Source organism: Sus scrofa, chromosome 3 (assembly GCF_000003025.6).
Source record: "Sus scrofa isolate TJ Tabasco breed Duroc chromosome 3, Sscrofa11.1, whole genome shotgun sequence".
Taxonomy (NCBI): Eukaryota; Metazoa; Chordata; class Mammalia; order Artiodactyla; family Suidae; genus Sus; species Sus scrofa.
The window spans coordinates 131,292,690-131,312,355 of NC_010445.4; the positions used below are offsets into that span (position 1 = coordinate 131,292,690).

A 19,666-nucleotide genomic window follows, 5' to 3' on the forward strand; every position below is an offset into this window, starting at 1 on the left:
GACAGAACCTTGGGGCTAGGTGCTTTCCCTGAGCTCAAACCCCTGCCTTGCAACTTCCTGGCCTTGAGCAAGTTAGCTGAGCTGTCTGCACCCCAGTGGTCGCGTCTTTGAAATGTGGCTGATAAGCCGTGTCTCCCCAGCCGGGACGGGGCAGGGGGTGTTGCGAGAGGTGGACGGGACAGCGTCACGCAGCACATGGTGCTGTCACCGTTTTCCAGGGAGTGACAAAGGGGGCACCAGAGCAGATCCGGAGGGCAGGCACTGTACCTCCCAGAAGGCCATTCAGAAGGCTTCTCATCACGCCCTTTCCATTTCTGTTCAGCAAACATTTGTCTTTATTTTTCGGCCTCGCCCGCATCATGCAGAAGTTCCTGGGCCAGGGATTGAACCTGAGCCACAGCAGTGACAATGCTGGGTCCTTCACCACTAGGTCACCAGGAACTCCTTCCTGGTTTGTGTTTTGAAGTGTAGGCTCTGCACAGAACGGGCTGCCAGGGCCAAGGTGGGAGCAGGACGCCAATTTCAGTGGCGATGCAGAAGGGCTGCGTGGACGGAAGCGAGTGGATTTGGGAGGGAGGAAAACGGCTGGCGACGTCTCCAGTGGCGTCTTGAAGGACAAGCCGTGGATATCAAGGAAGCAGCTGGTGGGCAGGCTCTCTAAGAGGATGTGCCGTCGCTGGAGCAGAACACAACCGAAGTAAACGCGTGCTTTCCATCCAACATTTTTGCAAGTTCTAGAGCCAACCGTAAGCTTTGGGGCTGTGCTGTCTCGGAGCGCTCCAGTTAAAACCCGAGTTTCCTAGTTACTTGCTTCCTTGTTTTGTCTTTTTTGGGCCACATGTGCAGCATATGGAAGTTCCCAGGCTAGAGGTTGAATTGGAGCAGCAGCTGCTGGCCTACACCACAGCCACAGCCACGGTGGATCTGAGCCGCATCTTTGACCTACACTGCAGCTTGTGGCAACGCCACATCCTTAACCCACTGAGCAAGGCCAGGGATCAAACTCAAATCTTCATGGACACTATGTTGGGTTCGTAACCCGCTGAGCCACAAAGGGAACTCCTTGGTTCCTTGTTAAAGAGATTGGGGTGAATGGCTGAGATAACCTGATACTACTTATTAAATTATTAGAGCCGCACCTGCAGCACGTGGAAGTTCCTAGGCTAGGGGTGGAATCAGAGCTGTAGCTGCTGGCCCACGCCACAGCAACACCAGATCCTTCACCCACTGAGCAAGGCCGGGCATCACACCCGAGTCCTCATGGATACCAGTTGGATTCATTTCGCTTCACCGCAACAGGAACTCCCAACCTGAGGCTTTTTAAATTGATTGCTTGGAGTTCCTGGTGTGGCTCAGTGCGTTAAGAACCCAACTAGTAGCCATGAGGATGCAGGTTCGATCCCTGGCCTTGCACAGTGGCTTAAGGATGCGATGTTGCTGAAGCCAGTATTGCTGTGGCTATGGCATAAGCCGGCACCTACAGCTCTGATTTGATTCCTAGCCTGGGAACTTCCATGTGCTGCAGGTGTACCCCTAAAAAAAAGACCAAAAATAAATAAATAAATAGATTGATTGCTTGGACGAGCTAAACCTAGCTTTATTGAGCAGCTGGACTTTTTTTTTTAATTAGCTAAATTGATTAGAAATGCAAAGATTGGGAAGAAGCTTGTTTTTATCCTAGGACATACCATTATTTAGGGAAAGGAGATGGGATGAAAAGAGGGGAAAAGAAGCAAATTTAAAGTTATAGGTAATATTGCAGACTCTTGGTACAGCAAAAATCGGGAGGAGTTCCCTGGTGCCTCAGTGGGTTAAGGATCCCTCCTTGTTACTGCTGTGGCTCCCGTCACTGCTGTGGCGTGGGTTCAGTCTTTGGCTGGGGAACTTGTGCATGCCGTGGACGGTTCCAAAAAAAACAAACACAAAACCAACCAGGGGGGTGGGCAGGAGCACAATATACCCCCCGAGTAACTCCCGGGGTTCTACGTGGTGACCTGACCTGGCTTCAAGCTATGGCGGTGCCCCCACATGCGAGGCATGGGCTTAACAAAGCTTTTTTTTTTTGGCATGTTTTCTTTGCCGTAAAACACAGTGTCACAAGACTGGGTGTTCAAGGAGACGGCAGCACCCACCACCACGAGGCACCTGTGTGGCGCTGGAGGTGGTGGCACTCCCTGGGACACAGGGCCGGCCAAGCAGCCCGTCCGCCGGAGGCCTTAGGCTCACCGAGGGCCAGGCCTCGCAGACTCCAAATCCCCCTCTGCCTCCCAAATCACGAGCTGACTGGCTGTGGCAGGGGACAGGGCGCCCCGCTCAGGTTCAGCTCCGTGTGGTCCCCAGGCCTGGGCCGAGCCGACGGGCAGCCCTCGGGGACACCCGCCCTGCGCTCGAGCCCGCCGGCGGCGGGAAGGAGGCCCTCCGCCCGGGGCCTGAGCTCGTCCCGCCGCTGCTCGCCCCGCCCCGCCCCGCGGGACAAAGGCCTCCCTGCGCTCGGGCGGCCGCTCCCGGGGGCGGGGAGACCGGGGCGGGGCGGCCCCCGCGAACGCCCCGGGTGCGGGCCTGGGCTCAGAGCCGCCCGGAGCAGGCCGAGGTCCGGTCGCGGCGCCCCCGGCTCCGCCATGGTGCAGGCCTGGTACATGGACGAGTCGGCCGACGACCCGCGGCTGCCCCACCGCACGGAGCCCGCCCGCCCGGTCGGCCTGGACCAGCTGCGCCGGCTCGGCGTCCTCTACTGGAAGGTACCCGGCACCACCGCCCCGAAGGCCCCCGCGCTCGCGCGCGCCCACATCGGGGGCCCGAGGGCACCGCGCATGCTCCGCGGCGGGGTCCGGTGTCGGGGGAGGCCGGGCGCGGGGCGCACTGCGCATGCCCGGCGGCGGGTGGGCGGTGTGCGGGCGCCCCGCGCATGCTCAGTAGCGGGGGGGGTCGGGGTCCGGGCGGGGTGGTTGGTTGGTGGGTAGGTTGGGGTCGGGTGTAGCTCTGAGGGGTAGGGTTGTCGTGGGAACTCGGCGCGGGTGGGTCCTCGGTTGCCCCAGTCGAAGGCCCGGCCTGGGGAGACGGGTAGGGGTCCCTGCAGGGCCCCCCGGCGAGGGCGCGTCCTCCGGGGAGGGCGCAGGGCCGCCCCCCGCAGCCTCATGGACGGTCCCGTCTTGAAAGCAACGTCACGTCTGATCCGAGAGGAAAATAACTTTGTTTTGCAATAAAATCTGTCTGCAACCCGACACGCAGAAGGATCAAATTACCGCACTAAGGGGGTTTCGCTGTTTAAGAGCAAGAATGCGTGTATCCAAAGGACAAAAGTTACTCCCTGAGCTCTAACCCGGTTCCCCTTGCCGTCTGGTTCTGCTCCGGGTGGTGAGTCAAAGGGCTGTCAAAACGAAACTTTGTTTATCCTGTGCTTTTATTAATTAGTTTATTTTGCTTTTTAGGGCCGCACCTGCGGCATGTGGAGGTTCCCAGGCTCGGGGTTGAATCTGAGCTATAGGTGCAGTCTACACCACAGCCCCAGCAACGTGGGATTCGAGCCATGCCTGCAACCTACACCACAGCTCATGGCAATGCCGGATCCTTAACCCACTGAACGAGGCCAGGGATTGAACCTGCGTCCTCTTGGATATGAGTCAGATTTCGTTAACCTCTCAGCCACAATGGGAATGTGCTTTTATATTTTTTTATTATTATTATTATTATCTTTTTTTTGTCTTTTTGTTGTTGTTGTTGTTGTTGTTGTTGCTATTTCTTGGGCCGCTCCCGCGGCATATGGAGGTTCCCAGGCTAGGGGTCCAATCGGAGCTGTGGCCACCGGCCTACGCCAGAGCCACAGCAACGCGGGATCCGAGCCGCGTCTGCAACCTACACCCCAGCTCACGGCAACACCGGATCGTTAACCCACTGAGCAAGGGGCAGGGACCAAACCCGCAGCCTCATGGTTCCTCATCGGATTCGTTAACCACTGCGCCACGACGGGAACTCCTGCTTTTATATTTTTAAACTATTTTCTTTTTGGCCAGGCTAGGGGTCTGACTGGAGCCTATGCCAGAGCCACAGCCACAGCCACCCAGGGACCTTAACCCACTGAGCAAAGCCAGGGATGGAACCGGGATTCTCATGGATACTAGTCGGCTTCGTTTCCACTGCACCACAGTGGGAACTCCCGCAGTAACATTGGTTCTGAGCTGCATCTGCAGCTTGTGGCACCGCCAGACCCTCCACGCACTGAGTGAGGCCAGGAATCGAACCCGCCGCTTCTCGGACACTGTGTTGGGTTCTTAACCCACTGAGCCACAGTGGGACCTCTAGACAAGATTTTTTTAAAAGGCAGGTATAGAGACGGAGTGGTAGAAACAGCAGTTGGGGCCAGGTGGTGGAAGGCCTCTGACTGCTGCCTGATGAACTGGGTTCTACTTGAGAGCCCTGGATTTTTTGGCCCGGGAAACAGAGTAACCAGAGATGCTGTGGAGAGAGGTTGGCCTGGGGGAGTGGACGGTGGCAGAAGAACAGGACATGGCATGTGTGGGGGGACGTGGACAGGCCTGAAGCCATGAGAACCTGCCCTGGGCGCCTGGCACTGGGACTAGGGTGGTGACACAGAGGCCCCCAGGAGGGACCGTTGGAGAGAAGCAGACTGGAGAGACGTGAGGGTAGGGAGAATGGAAGAACCATTAAAAGAAGGAAAAGAAGGGGAGAGAAAAGGTTATTTTGGGGTCGACAAAGGACTAGGTGATACATTCGGAGTATCATCCCATTAGCGATGCAGGCAGGGACGGTTTCCGCGTATTCACGTGGCCTCCTTTGGGTTGTTGGTTGGTTGGTTTATTATTCATTGCTTTTTAGGGCCACACCCGCAGCATCTGGAAGTTCCCAGGCGAGGGGTCCAACTGGAGCTGCGCTGGAGGCCTACACCACAGCTGCGAGGAATCTGAGCCTCGTCCGCCACCTGCACCGCAGCTCACGGCACCACAATGCCAGATCCTTAGCCCAGTGAGCGAGGCCAGGGATCGAACCCGCATCTTTTTGTTGTTGTTTAAACTCTTTTAGCTGGATGCTGACAAATATGAGAATGATCCAGAATTAGAGAAAATCCGAAACGAGAGAAACTACTCCTGGATGGACATAATTACCATATGCAGAGACAAACTACCAAATTACGAGGAGAAGGTAAGGGCTCGAAGCTCAGGGCAGAGGGGCGTCCTTATATTTGCTGCTAATAACACGAGTTTGCTTCCTGTTTTAACGTCTTCGTTTGGGCTTTGTGTCAGAGTGATGCTGCCCTCGTAGAATAAGCTGCCGTCTCGTCCCTCCTCTTCAGGTTTTTGGAAGCGTGTGTGTCAAATGGTTGTATTTTTTTCCTTTATCGTTTGGCAGATGAGCCAGGGAAGCCATGTGGGTCTGGAGCTTTCTTTGCAGGAAGGTTTTTAAGCTGTGACTCCCGTTTCTTTACTAGATGCGGGACTATCCAGCATGTCTGTGCCTTCCTGAACGACCTTGGGTGGCATCCGTCCCTTGCTTCCGAGTGTGCAGGTTCATCGGCAGAGGGTTACTGAGGCGGTTCCGTCATTGTCCTTAACCACTGCTGTCTCCTCCGCTGCTGATCCTGGTCGTTTGCGGCCTGCCCTCCTCCTCCCCGTCGGGCTAGAGGGGAATCCGTTTGACTGATCTTCTCCAACAACTTCTGGTTTCACTGATTCTCTGTGTCGTTTCTCTGTTTCCTTGAAGGCCACGCTTGTCTTTTTTTTTTTTTTTTTCTTTCTTCTACTCACTTTGGGTTTAACTTGCTCTTTTCTCATTTCTTCACGCGGATGCTGAGGTCCCTGACATGACACCTTCCTTCGTTTTTAATTTAGGTGTTTAGTTCTGTAAACGTCCCCTTCGTGGGCTGTTTTAGTGGCATCACACAAGTTATGTTTGGTATTTTCGTTTAGTTTAAAACTCCTTCACGTTAATGTCCTTTTTGATTTCTTCGCTCAACCATACGGTCTTCTTGATACGTGTCTGTTTCCAGTTATTCGGGCATTTCCCAGAGATTTGTCTCTTGTCGGTCTCATTCCACGGGGTTTTGGGAGCTTTGAGGCCTTGGCACGCGTTGAGATTTGCCTCGTGGGTCAGGCGGTGGTCCGTCTGGGTGACCGCGTCGGGGGAGCTCGGGCGGAGCGTGCTCTTCGGTCGGTGGACGGTCGGTGGACGTTTTCTCTGAGTGTCACTTGGGTCCGGTGGGTGGCGGCACTGCTCCGCTCAGGTGCGCTGTGTTCAAGACGCTTCCCTGGGCGCTTTCTCGGTGCTCGGTGTGGACTGCACGCCTGTGTCCCAGGATTGCCCTTGCGCTGAGGTCTGCCGTGTCTGCAGGTAGCGCAGCGCCTCAGGCTTTCTTTTTTTTTTTTTTTTTTTTTTTTTTTTTTTGTTATTGTTGTTGTTGTTGTTGCTATTCCTTGGGCCGCTCCCGCGGCATATGGAGGTTCCCAGGCTAGGGGTTGAATCGGAGCTGTAGCCACTGGCCTACGCCAGAAGCACAGCAACGCCGGATCCGAGCCGCGTCTGCGACCTACACCACAGCTCACGGCAACGCCGGATCCTTAACCCACTGAGCAAGGGCAGGGACCGAACCCGCAACCTCATGGTTCCTAGTCGGATTCGTTAACCACTGCGCCACGACGGGAACTCCTCAGGCTTTCTTTCCATCCGTGTTGACTTAGGGTCTCGTTCTCCAGATTCTTCACTTTTAACCTTTTTACGTCTTTGTGTTTAAAGTGGGTTTTTCCTGCAGACAGTACATCTAGTTTTTTGTTTTCTGTTTCTAATCTCTTCTGACCATCTTTTTTTTTTTTTTTTTTTTTGGTGTGTGTGTTTTGCCATTTATTGGGCCGCTCCCGCGGCATATGGAGGTTCCCAGGCGAGGGGTCCAATTGGAGCTGTAGCCGCCGGCCCACCCCACAACCACTGCAACGCGGGATCTGAGCTGCGTCTGTGACCTACACCACAGCTCACGGCAACACCGGATCCTTAACCCACTGAGCGAGGCCAGGGGATCGAACCCGCAACCTCATGGTTCCTAGTCGGATTCATTAACCACTGTGCCACGACGGGAACTCCCCGTCTGTCTTTTAATGGATAGATTTAGACGTTCACACTACATTGGTTGTTGATGTGGCTGGATTGGTGTGTACCATATTTGTAACTTTTTATTTGTTGTATTTGTCCTTTAGTGTTTAAAAAAGTCCTTTTTCTGCCTTGCATGATTTTAGTTGTGCACTTTATATGAGTCTATTTTCTCTCTTCTTAGTATTATTATTGTTTTTTTTTTCTTTTTGTCTTTTTGCCATTTCTTGGGTCGCTCCTGCGGCATATGGAGGTTCCCAGGCTAGGGATCTAATGGGAGCTGTAGCCGCCAGCCTACACCAGAGCCACAGCAACGCGGATCCGAGCCGTGACTGCAACCTACACCACAGCTCACCGCAATGCCGGATCCTTAACCCCCTGAGCGAGGCCAGGGATCGAACCCGCAACCTCATGGTTCCTAGTCGGATTTGTTAACCACTGAGCCACGACGGGAACTCCGAGGTTCTCTGGGGTTAAGATGTCTGTCCTTACTTGGAATTTCACGTTTCCTGTCTCTGTCAGCATCCCTTTGTCTCACGCAGCGGGGGCTCTGTTGCGGGTAGTGAGGTCGCTCTGTGGTCAGTGTCTTCTAGGTCAGAGTGAAACCCTCTTCCTCGTGCAGGCTTCCTTCTCCTGTTTTTCTAAACGAGCCTTATTCTGTGTTCATCTCCTGTTCGCCTGAGGTTTCCTCGTGGTTAGACTCCGTTGTGGCTTTTGGCAGGCGGCCTGCACAGACGGTGCAGCTGCCCAGGGCAGTGGCCCCCGGGGACCTGGCCTCGCAGGAGTGGCTCCCCTCCCCTCCTGTTGGTTGACACCTGCCGGGCTCATGGACCGGCCCGTAGAGCCACGTGTTCCTTCTGGTTGGCAGCCGTTTCTGCCTGGTCCGTTTGGACGTTCGGATGTGTCCAGACTTGGCGCGGGGGCGCCCGTCGCCGCGGCCCGTCCCCTGCCTCGGCCCTGTCGTGCTGCGAGCATCCTGCGCGCCTGGATGGGCGAGTCTGGGCTCTTGCACTGGAGCCAGCTGTTCTTCTGGGAGCCAGCACCAGGCCCCAGAAGCCCGGATGGGTGCCTGGCGGCCTCGCTGCTGCACTGGGGTCCTTCCGTGAGCCGGGCGATAGAGAGAGTGAAAGTGTGTGTGTGTGTGAGTGTGAGCGGGCGAACTCGGTTCAGACAAAGACCTCGACCGGCCCTCAGACCCCTCAGGACTTCCCTGTCTGTCCCCGGGTCTCTGTCCCCCGTCACATCAACCATCCATCCACACGCCGGGGTCCCGGTGTGGCGGCTGTGCGCTCGCCGTCCCCTGTCCAGTGGCGTCTCAGGCTGCTCAGTGCTTCTCTGGCTGAGGACAGAGCCGCACGTCCGCCTACGTCTACGGGCTGCTCTTCCTTCTGCGTGTGAAGGGGGGGCCTTCGGGTTGAAGGTCTGGCACGTAGGGCTGGGTTCTAACGGCGAAGGTTATTCTGTGTTTCCTGTAAAATTCTGTCAACTTTGCTGCGTATTTGAGGGTTTTTTCCTTTTTTTTTGGCCTTTTTTAGGGCTGCTCCTGCGGCATGTGGAGGGTCCCAGGCTAGGGGTCGAACTGGAGCTGCAGCTGCCGGCCTGCACCACAGCCACAGCCACGCCGGATCCTCAACCCACTGAGCAAGGCCAGGGATCGAACCCGCAACCTCATGTTCCTAGTCGGATTCGTTAACTGCTGAGCCACGACGGGAACTCCACACTTGAGTATTTTTATTACAAAATGTTAGAGGGACGGAGACCTGGGGGACGTGGACGTCGGTTTGGACAAGCGGAAAGCGTACTTGAGACGGCGACCTCCTCCTCAGAGGTCATGTGGCTTCTGACCTGCTGGGGGGTCAGCGCGATGCCATGTGCGTGTGGTCACGTGATGGTGTGGGTCAGGTCACGTGATGTGTGCGTGCATGGACTTGGCGTGACCCTGTACGGCACGTTCCGAGCCGGGGCCAGGGTGTCTGTGTGGCGTCTCTGCACATCCGAGCTGCGTGGTGTTGGGCGGGTGAGCCGGCTTCTCTGAGCCGCTTCCCTCCTCTGTCCGGTGGGGGTGACGGAGCGCCCCGAGTGGGTTAGAGAGGCGCTTCGGACGTTGCCCGCCCGCGCCAAGTGCTGTGTGGGTGTTTGTTTCACGGCTGTTCTGGCTCCTGCCTCCTCTGCGTGTGCCAGCGTGTCGCCTTCGCAGAGCGGTGTCTGTCCACCCCTGGCGCGGGCCGGCTCGGGCAGGGGGCAGGGTGGGTCTGGCCGCCGTGCCCCCGGGCCTCCGGTCCTGACGGCCCCTCCCGCGCAGATTAAGACATTTTACGAGGAGCACCTGCACCTGGATGACGAGATCCGCTACATCCTGGACGGCAGTGGCTACTTCGACGTGAGAGACCAGGACGACCGGTGGATCCGGATCTTCATGGAGAAGGGGGACTTGATCACCCTTCCCGCCGGCATCTACCACCGCTTCACGCTGGACGAGCAGGTAGGCACGGGCAGCGCCCTTCACGAGCAGCTGGGTGTGGCCTTCCCCGTCCCGCCCTAGCGTCGTGGAGACCGGTGGTTCTTAGGTTCTCCGACTAACCTGGGGTCTAAGTTTTGAGTAGAAGATAAACGCAGGGGGGCGGAGAGCCGGGCTCGGGGCAGGGACGCGAGGAGAGCGCCGTTTCTCCCCCGAAGGGGCCGGGCCTGCGTCTCAATGATCTAGAGACGTCAGGCCACCCAGGGCCCGCGGTCGCGGCTCTCCCTCCTACCCGGGGAGTGGGCTCGTGCACGCGGGGCCGTGTCCCCCTTTTCCGTCCCTGGGCTCCGTGGCCCTGTCCTCCCAGGGCGCAGGGGCCTGGTTCCCGGCAGAGCGCCGTCCGCCCCTGCGCAGGGACCTGCTCTGTTCCCTTGATGGTGACCCGGAGGCGGGCACACCGGGGCACCAGGGCTTTGGCTGCTGTAGAAGGTGCCTGAGGCATAACCTGCCCCGTGGGTCATGTGGTCCTGATGTGAGTTTATCTGGAGGAGGTGAACCTGGACGGACAGGTAAGCACGTTGCAGGTTTCCGTGCCAGGCGGCCTCCCCGTGGGCAGCGGGCTCTCAGGACCCTGCGCCAAGGGAAGCAGGTGGGCGCAGGCGTCTTTCCCGTGACAACGCGCCAGGACCCAGCAGGGGCAGCGGGGAGCTGCCTGGCCCGCGGTCTCAGCGCTGCCGGCCGTGTTCGTGTGTTTTCCAGAACTACGTGAAGGCCATGCGGCTGTTCGTGGGCGACCCCGTGTGGACACCGTACAACCGGCCAGCCGACCACCTGGAGGCCCGCGGGCAGTACCTGCGGTTCCTGGCGCAGTCCACGTAGCCCGCCCCGGCCTCCTGCTGCAGGTCCGCTGTGGTGGCTGCAGGAAGTCCCCCGTTTTCTCCTTTTTCTGGCTGCAGCCGAGGCTGGGGGGGCTTCCCTCTCAGGATTGTTTGATCAGAGTGCGCGCTGATGACTGACTCGTCCCCGGCAGCATCTGGGCAGATCTGCCGCTTTTCTCTGGCTCGGGATCGGTGGGTCGGTGGCCCTGGGTCCGCTGGTGCCTTCAGCTCTAACCCAGCGAGTTTGTCGCCTCGAACGCCGACGCTTCGCTGCCCCGTGACTCTTGGCCTCTAAGCAGATGCCCATCCATCAAGGCCACCTGTGTGTGTGTGGGGGGTGACAGCAGTGACAGGCCCTGCCGGGGAGGAGACACGGGGGCGCTGGTGGGGGAAGCCGGGGGACAAGCTGGTGTGTTGGGGGGACGCTCACTTGCTGATGCCACTTCTCTGTTCCAGATAAAGTAGCGCCTTAATTTTCTGCTTGCGGCTTGGGGTTGCCCTGTATGTACTACAGCACATTAAAATCACCCCCTTCATGTAAACTGGGTGACGGGCGTGTGTGTCGTTCATTTATATCTTATCTGTTTAGTGTTTGTTTCCTGGGAGATTTTCTAGGTTCAGCTCCCTCATGCGTCTCTTTTACAGTCGAACTTTTGCAATTTTTTTTTTTTTTTTGTCTTTTTAGGGCTGCACTCATGGCACAAGGGAGTTCCCAGGCTAGGGGTCGAATCAGAGCTGCAGCTGCCGGCCTGCACCACAGCCACAGCCACAGTAACACGGGATCCGAGCCACATATGCGACCTACACCACAGCTCAGGGCAACGCCAGATCCCCGACCCACTGAGCGAGGCCAGGGGTTGAACCGCAACCTCACGGATGCTAGTCAGATTCATTTCTGTTGAGCCACGGCGGGAACTCCTGGTTTTCTTAATTAACAATGATCTTTCGATGTTCCTACCACCTGCTCTTTGCTGCCCTCAGAGCTACTAAGAGGCTGTGTCTTTAGAAAGTCCGCCAAATAAAACCACCCTCAACCTGTAGGTGGTGTGTTTTTCCGGCTGACACTGTATCTGAGCCAAGACTTCCCTCTGCCTTTCCCCAGCAGCGGCCCAGCTGCTCTGCATCAGGGGACTAAGCCCCTGGCTCAGCCTTGCGTGTTGGGGGTGTGTGTGTGTGTGTGTCTCTCTCTCTCCAGTGTGCTTAAAAAATAAATCCCAAGTGAGCAGTGTCTGCAGGTTCTTATGGGCCACCGGGGCTGTTGGAAAATTCTAGGTGACTGGCTCCACTTAGGCCAGCCCGCCTGGCACGACGTCCAGGGACGGCCTCCCCACCCCCACCCCAGCCTCCCCCTCCTCATCCCCGACCAGTGAGGGATGCTTGTGATTTCGCACCCGCCCCTCCACGTGGCTTGGCCTTGGAGGGGAAGCTGCACCATTTTCATCTTCGTGGAGTCGCTTTGTGTGCTGCCAACCACGGGCTGCGTGTGCGGGTCACAGACCTGACACGGGCTCATCGGGGGAGCGCACGGCAGAGGAGCAGCCGCCTTCCGCCAGGTGTGCGTCACCTCACCTGCCAGGGGCGCTGACATCAGCCAGAAGCCCTTGTCGCCAGGCCTGGGGGAGGGGAGCCTCGGGGCCATCAGGCGACCTGCCTTCCTCCTGCTGGGGACTCAGCGCCCCCGGCTCGCTGCGGGGAGAACTCTGGGGAAGGCAGGGCTGGCAGCCTCTGTCCAAGCGCCCGGGCCTCCCTGGCCTGGCCCAGCCTGGGGTCGAGCGGCAGGCGCGTGCTCACGCCTTTGAAGGGCTTTGGGCGCTGAGGACCCGCTGACGTCCGTGAAGGGCTTCCTTGCACGGAGGCGTCATCAGCTTGGCCACATGTGGGGGCTGCAGGGGGTGCGCCTCCCCAGGGCCCTGCTCGGACCAGAGGCGGAGGAGCGCCTGTACAGATCAGGTGACGGGGCGGCGGCGTGTTCTCGCCTTCTGACGGGAAGGGTTTGTTTTGCGTTAAATTTCCTGTGGTGGTCTGGGAAGTGTATCCACAGGTTCCTAGACAAACCCTCGCCTCAGGGATGGAGCCCGTCTCCCCTTGAGTGTGCGGGGCCTAGTGACTTGTCTCTCACGGGTAAGACGTGGCAGACGTGACAGTGACAGCTGTCGCCAGGTCAGAGAGGCCTGTGGTCCCTCAGGGAGGCAGCTGCCCGAGGTGCCATCCCCGCACCTGCAGGTGGTGTCCCCGCAGGGTCCCTGAAGCACAGCCCGCCCCTGACTTGGGAGCTCTGGGCCCTGGTACCCTCACTGCCTTGTTGTCAGCGCCTTGAAACACCGTTTTAAGTCACCAGCTCTTGGAGCAGTTCTGTCACACGGCATCTGTACGGGCTGATGTAAATCCTCTTCAGTGGGGCTCTGTGCCCCCCCAGATGTCGGGAGTGGACACAAACGGAGTCAGAGTGACGGAGAAACAAGACGGGGGCGGGCAGCCTGTCCCCACGGGCGACGCCAGGCGTCAGGCCGGGAGTGCGGGAGGGTGGCACGCGGGGCCTGTGCGTCCTTGCGCACCACAGCCCCTCCTGCCCTGGCCACCTCTGGAGACGGGGGTCCCCCCGGGGGAGGCGCCAGCTGGGCGCCGACCCCTGTGTCTCCGAGGCTTTGCCAGATGGCGGGTCCCGTCCCGTTGGCCCTGATCCTGTGCTTCGCGCTGTTCCCGCTGTGCTGTCCTGCCGTCCTGTTGGGGCTTTGGTGCTGTGACAGGCAGGCGCTGTCAAGGGCTTCGGCCAGGAGGCTGTTGTGGGCAGGAGCGTCACCCTCTCTCCCTGCTGCACATGAGACGGCCCCTCGCCGTGGAAGTGGCATGGACGGTGCTGGAGCCTCACTTCCCGGCCCCACTGCGAGCTGGAGTGACTGCCCAGCTCTGGTCCCCCCAATTCCCAGGGGGCGGGTTCTGTGGGACCACAGCTGGCTCGGGAGCTCGATGTCACACGCAGTGTCCAAGGAGGGGCTATTATGGTGTCGTCCATGCCCCGAGGGGCCACATGCAGGAGCAGCCACGGTGTCTCCGGACCAAGGGACTGGGAGGCGCCAGGTTCATTCCAGGGACAGAGAGGGCGGCCGGACCGCTTTGGGAGAGGAGCCCGGCTCTGGGCAGGCGGAGGATGGGGACAGGAGAGGGCGGCCGGCTCTCGGGCAGCATTGGGGTAGGAGTTCGGCCGTCAGGCTCTGGCCCCCGGGCTCTGCTCTGAAGCATCTGCGGCAGGAGAGCCAGCTGCTCCGCCCGCTCCGTGCCTGGTCCCCAGGGTCGTCTCCACCTGGGGCCAAGCCTTGGGTTTCAATGGCTGGGGGGTGGGTGCCCGCCCCCGGCAGGGCCGGGCTCCGGGGGGGCCTCTTCCTGGCTGTGTCCTCGCCCAGGGCAGAGGGAGAGCCAGCGGACACTGACGGTGCTTCCGTATCTTGGAAATTGTGAATAATGCTGCAGTGAACATAGGGGCGCATGTTTTTGCTTTCTTCGGATAAAAGTGAAAGGCTGGACTTGTCCTGGGGGGGGTGTCGCGGATGAGGGGGGAGCTGGCCTGTAGTTTATCTACTTTGGGCTGCTCTTGTGCTGGGAATTCCCGTGCAAACGTGACCCTACTTGACTCTCAGACAAGTGGATTATCCGCATTCACACAGGAGAAGCTGGCCGAGAAGGCTCGGAGGGTCAGGTGGTCACGGGACAGCCGGGCGGGCGGTCACCGGCGCAGGGCTGGGTGTACTTCCCGTACGGCCTGAGGCCTCCAGCGGGAGCAGCCGAGGGAATCTTGGATCTGCAGCTGGGGCAGGGGGCAGGGGCGGGGGTGGGTACTGCTCTGATCCTGTGCTCGTTACAGAGGGAGCTCGGGGCCTCTGCAGGGACGAGGAGGGGCCCACCGCCACCCACTCACCTCCCTCTGGACCAGCAGGAGCAGGAAGGGAGGGCTGAGGGCTGGAAGGAGAGCCCAGACCACTGCTGGGCAGAAAGCCACTGCCTCAGGCGTGCGTCCCGCCCGGCGGTCCCTCTCTCAGGACCAGTGCGCCTTGCCGTCCAGGTTAAGTAACTTTTTTTCAGTGCAGTTTGATTTATTAGCTTTTAATGCTTTCATGTACATGAAAAGCAACTTTACAGATTTTCCTCACTATGTACATGCATTGTTAAGATTGTTTTATTACCCAATGAGTTTTTTTTATTAATTTATTGGTATACAATGATCATCACAACCCAATTTTATAGCATTTCCATCCCAAACCCCTGGCCATCCCCACAACCTGTCTCCTTTAGAAACCATAAGGTGAGTCAGCATCTGTTCTGCAAAGTTCATTGTGTCCTTGTTTCGGATTCCACATGTCAGCGGAAGCATCTGACGTTGGTGTCTCGTTGTCTGACTGACTTCACTTAGCATGATGGTTTCTAGGTCCATCCATGTTGCTAAAAATGCCGGTTTTTAACGGCTGAGTAATATTCCCTTGTGTATGTGTACCACACCTCTGCCAACAGGCATTTAGGTTGTTTCCATGTCTTGGCTGTTGCAAATAGCGCTGCAGTGAGCACTGGAGTATGTGTGTCTTTTTGAGTCATGGTTTTCTCTGGGTAGATGCCCAGGAGTGGGATTGCTGGATCGGTCGTTCTATGTTTAGTTTTCTGAGGCATCTCCATACTGTTTTCCACAGTGGTTGCACCAATTTACAATCCCGCCAACAGTGCAATAGGGCTCCCTCTTGTCCACACCCTCTCCAGCACTTATTGTTTGTAGACTTTTGGATGATGGCCACTCTAGCTGGTGGTACCTCATAGGGTTTTTGATTTGCATTTCTCTATTTAATGAGTGAGGTTGAACATCTTTTCATGTGTTTTCTGGCCATCCGTATGTCTTCTTTGGAGAACTGTTTAGATCTCCTGCCCATCTTTTGATGGGGTGGTTTGTTTTTTCGGTATTGAGCTGCAGGTGTTTGTAAATTTTGGAGATTAACCCCTTGTCAGCTGCTTTATCTGCAAAGATTTTCTCCCATTCCGTGGTTGTGTCATTTTGTTTACGGCTTCCTTCGCTGTGCAGACACTTTTAAGTTCTATACTATCCCATCTCATATCTAGGTCCTTAATCCCTTTTGAGTTGATTTTGTGTGTGGTGTTGAGTATTCTAATTTCATTCTTCTGCGTGGCCATCCAGTGTCCCTGCACCATGTATGGAGGGCTGTCTTCCCTCTGGTTAAATACCTTTGGCTCAGGGGCTGCTCTGTCTTCTAGAAATGCTGCCTCCCCTTCCTCTCCCACCAGCCCCGCCTGAGCGGGCTTGCTGAGGCGCTCCATGGGCTGAGGGCCCCCAGTCCCTGGCCAGAGCGGGAGGGCACAGCCACACCTTCCAGCTGGCAAGCCTCTGGCTGGGGGCGGGTCCAGACCCGGGCAGGTGTACGTTGCTTGCTTCCTCAGGGCTCCCAGGCCCCAGCGGACGGCCTCGCCCCTCGCCCTCCAGGAGAGAGGGCAGAGCTGAGCACGGAGCTGGTGAGTGGCAGTGGGGTGGGGTCCTGCCCCCCCAGGTGTCTGGGTGTTTGTCAGCCCAGCTTCAACCCCAGATGTTTGCTCTTGGCCCCGGGAGCTGGAGCGTGTCATCAAGGTGCCGGCTGGGCTGGCTGCGTCCTCATGTGGCCCTTACTCTGCTGCAACTCCCGGCGGCTGTCCTTTATTGTCGTTGTAGTTGACCGACAGTGTGCTGTCGATTTCTCTGTACAGCACAGTGCCTGGCGTCTATTCGGGTGAGGACGCCGTACCCCCCCACCCCTCCCCGCCTTGTGACTTCATCTCATCTGCACACACAGCCACACTGCAGGGAGGGCTTCAACCTGGGAGTTTTGGGGACACTGTGGGCACAGCTCTGTCGACACAGGAAGGAAGCAGCAGGTGCAGAGGGACGGGAGCAGCCGTGGGGGGAGGGGCAGACCTCGCTCCGCGGTGGGAGCCGGCGGAGGGCTGGGGGCAGGAGGCCACCGGAGAAGCCGTCGCCGGCCTCTGTCCCCCTCTGACAAGAAGGAAATGGAGGCCCAGGCCCGGCGGCCTAACCTGGCCTGTGGTCCACACCATGGGTCAGCGCCTTTGTCGTCAGCTGGAGGTGGCACTGTCTCCGCAAGAACCACCTTTGGGGACCTTTGCCGTGACGGTGCCAGCTGCGGACCGGGCCTGTTTCTGACTGTCCCGCAGGTTTTCCCAGCCTTAAGGAGTCATAACAAAAAACAAACCAAAGAAGAGTCTTCAAGTGCTTCCTACCTGGCCGTCAGGACGCCTGCCCACCTGGGCCCGTGTCCCGTCCGGGGTGTCGGGAGCAGGACTGGTCTCTTCTTGTGAGAATGGCCTACAGGCTGGCAGCCGGGAGGCCTTAAGAGGAGCAGAGAGTGCCCCAGGCGGGAGGCCGAGGGTTCTTCCTTTGGGGCAGGTGGCTCAGGCCTCTAGTTTAATGGCTCATCGGGTTGGCACGTTAGAAACTTAGCTGCCACCCTGTTTCACCTGAGCAGCCCTTGCTCCCAACCAAGCACAGAGACCATGCTGAAATGGCATCTTTCTTTTTTTGGTCTTTTGTCTTTTTAGAGCTGCACCCGTGGCATGTGGAGGTTCCCAGGCTAGGGGTCTGATCAGAGCTATAGCTTCTGGCCTATGCCAGAGCCATAGCAATGCCAGATCCGAGCCACGACTGCGACCTACACCACAGCTCACGGCAACGCCGGATCCCCAACCCACTGCGCGAGGCCAGGGATCGAACCCGCAACCTCACGGTTCCTAGTCAGATTCGTTTCCGCTGCGCCACGACGGGAACTCCTGAAATGGCATTTCTACAAGAGACACCGAGGCTTGAGAAATCTGAGTTTTGCTTTTTCTTGAACAGCAGGAGGAGAAAAATAAGAAAGTGATACGGCTCCTTCCTGAAAGGGCGACAGCTCAGGCGTCGGTGTTTGTAACGGCCATGGGTGACAAGAAACTAGAGTTCATGGTTCAGGCAAATCTTCACAAACTGCCCGCCCCTCTCAGCGACTGGGCTGGGGAGGAAGCCCAGCTCCTTCTCGGCTGCTCAGAACCCCTTGCGCGTGCCCAGCGGGCAGCGTGGCCTGTGGCCTCGTTCACTCAGGGACAGACATCTGCTGACGCTGCGCGTGACCTGTGCATGTGACCCGCGGGGCTGGGGCTGGGGCTGCCCGCCTGAGGCTCAGGGGAGCGGGACGTGCAGACAGCAGCGCGGAGGGCGCGGCTCACGAAGAACACCGGCCCAAGCTGACAGCCCAGTAGGTCGGTTCTGGGCCACAGTCTCAGGACAGCAAGGGACATCCACTCCTTTCCTTCTGAGCGTAGTTAAACCTGACTTTCGCCCCTTCCCCCTGAACCGAGGGGGACTGGCCTTGGCTCTCACTGGCCTCCGTCACCTGCAAGGACTGGAGGCCGAAGGCTCGGGTGTTGCTGGGAGAACGTTAGACCTGTGGCCACGACGTCCTAGTGGCCTGGGCACGCGGTCTGGCCATGCAGGGCCGGAGCCCCGCCGCCCGCCCCGCCGCCCCAGGTCCACGGAGGGCAGGAGGTTCGAGCTGTCCCGTCCTGTGGGCGGGGTCCAGTCCCAGGTCAGAGCAGGCCCTGGGGATGTTGGCAGCTGTCCCCCCACACAGGCGATCCCAGCCCAGCCTCTGCCAACGTGTGCCTGAGCCCAGGGGTGCCTGGGCCTGCGGACCAAACAGCAGGGTGGCCCCTCCAGAAGGTTCTCCTGTGCGGGGGCCAGGGCCCGGGGTGGGGGCGGGGTGGTGGATGTCCGCGAGGTCCCAGAGCGAGGACCGCCGCTGGGCAGTGCTGCCAGGAGGATGCGCAGCCGGGGGGAGGGAGACCCGGGCCAGGACGCGGGGATGGGAGGCCGAGCCTGGGCAGACGGGGGCGGACAGGCAGGGCCCCGAGGTTCTGCCAGATGGAGCTGACGGGGGCCACGAGTCCCTGGAGGGCCTGCACCTGCTCCGGGGCCAGCAGCTGCGGCCCTGACTCCAGTCACGTGACTTGGAAGAGGACGATGTGAGCTGTGTCCACTCCTGACTCCCCTTTGAGGTCAGAGATCTCAGCTGGGGTGGCCTCTGCCCGGGGTGCAGGGCGAGGCTGGGAGAGCAGCCTGATGGGGAGACCCCATGTGGGGGGCCCGCGGGGGGGTTGGGGACGGTCCCAGGGAACTGGTCCTGCCTCAGGGAGCTCTTCCTCCCACCAGCAAGACCCTGGCGGGGCCCCTGCCCCCGCGATGGCACCGGTCATGCTGGGAGACGGGGATGGGCCCAGGTGGCGCCTGGCCCACCCTCACGTAAAGGGCCTGGCCCTGGGACTGAGCCCCGCACGAGGGCCGGCAGACCCAGCCGCCCTGCTGGGCTGAGACCCCCGCCTCACTTGCAGTGATGGGGGGTCCACACACGGTGGCATGGGGCCTGTGGTCCGTGCGCACTGTCCAGGCCTCTAGAATGTTCGGCACAGAGCCAGTGGGCCTTGCTATGTTGCTCAGCTCTTCTCTGAGCTGTTCTGAATCAGCCCACGTGCGGGGCCCGCTGTGTCCCGCCCCCCGCAGCCCCGGGCCATGTTCACCCTGCGTGCGGACGGCCAGCTCGGCCTGGGCCTTGGCCGGGCCGGTCCAGACCAAGAGACGCAGCCACAAGCACGGGGGCGGGAGGCTTTACTGGTGGCCGTGGCGGGGCCTAGGCCAGCTTGAGGCACTGCGTGTTGAAGCAGTCCCCCTCCTTGCTGGCCACGGCCTCGAGCAGCGCCTGCTTCTTCTGCAGGCTCCGCGAGGACTCCAGCTCGTACATGGTGGCCAGGTTGAAGAGCACGCTCTCGTGCAGGTAGTGCCGCGGGTCCTGCTGCACCATGGCCTCCAGCTGCCGCAGCGAGTCCTTGAGCTTGCCCAGGTACAGCAGGCACACGGCCGCATTGTTGTTGGCCTGCGGGGGGTGGGGGGGACATGCGGGGCTCTGCTGGGGGGGCCAGGACCCCCCCAGCCCCTGCGGGTGCCCCCCCCCAGCCCGGGTGCGCCCCCCGCCCCCGACTCCATGTCTTACCACCGCGTTTGTTGGCTGGATCCTTAGCACTTCCGTGAAGAACCTGTGGGCTTCTGCAAAGTTGTTCTGGCCGAGGTGGAGGAAAGCTCTGGAAACAAGCAGCATGTAAAGGACTGGGCAGGACGCGCTGTCCGCACTGGAGGGCGTTTGCCCCTCAGGGCGTCCTCTGGGCACGGGGC

The 19,666-nt window shown here is 59.2% G+C and overlaps 2 protein-coding genes across 2 annotated transcripts in view; one reads left to right on the plus strand and one right to left on the minus strand.

Annotated features, from left to right (window-relative positions):
- ADI1 (acireductone dioxygenase 1) lies at positions 2,568–10,974 on the plus strand. Its single transcript, NM_001243698.1, is given in 4 exon segments — positions 2,568–2,738; positions 5,038–5,157; positions 9,395–9,574; positions 10,310–10,974. Coding segments are annotated over 4 exon segments (540 nt in total). The 5' UTR covers positions 2,568–2,618; the 3' UTR covers positions 10,430–10,974.
- TRAPPC12 (trafficking protein particle complex 12) overlaps positions 14,496–19,666 on the minus strand; it is a 50,812-nt gene continuing 45,641 nt past the window's right edge. The window contains exons 11-12 of the mRNA XM_003354951.4: positions 19,488–19,575; positions 14,496–19,370 (exon numbers count right to left, since the gene is read on the minus strand). Of these exons, the coding sequence (XP_003354999.2) occupies positions 19,128–19,370; positions 19,488–19,575 (331 nt within the window). The 3' untranslated portion in view covers positions 14,496–19,127. The remainder of the gene's footprint in view (positions 19,371–19,487; positions 19,576–19,666) is intronic.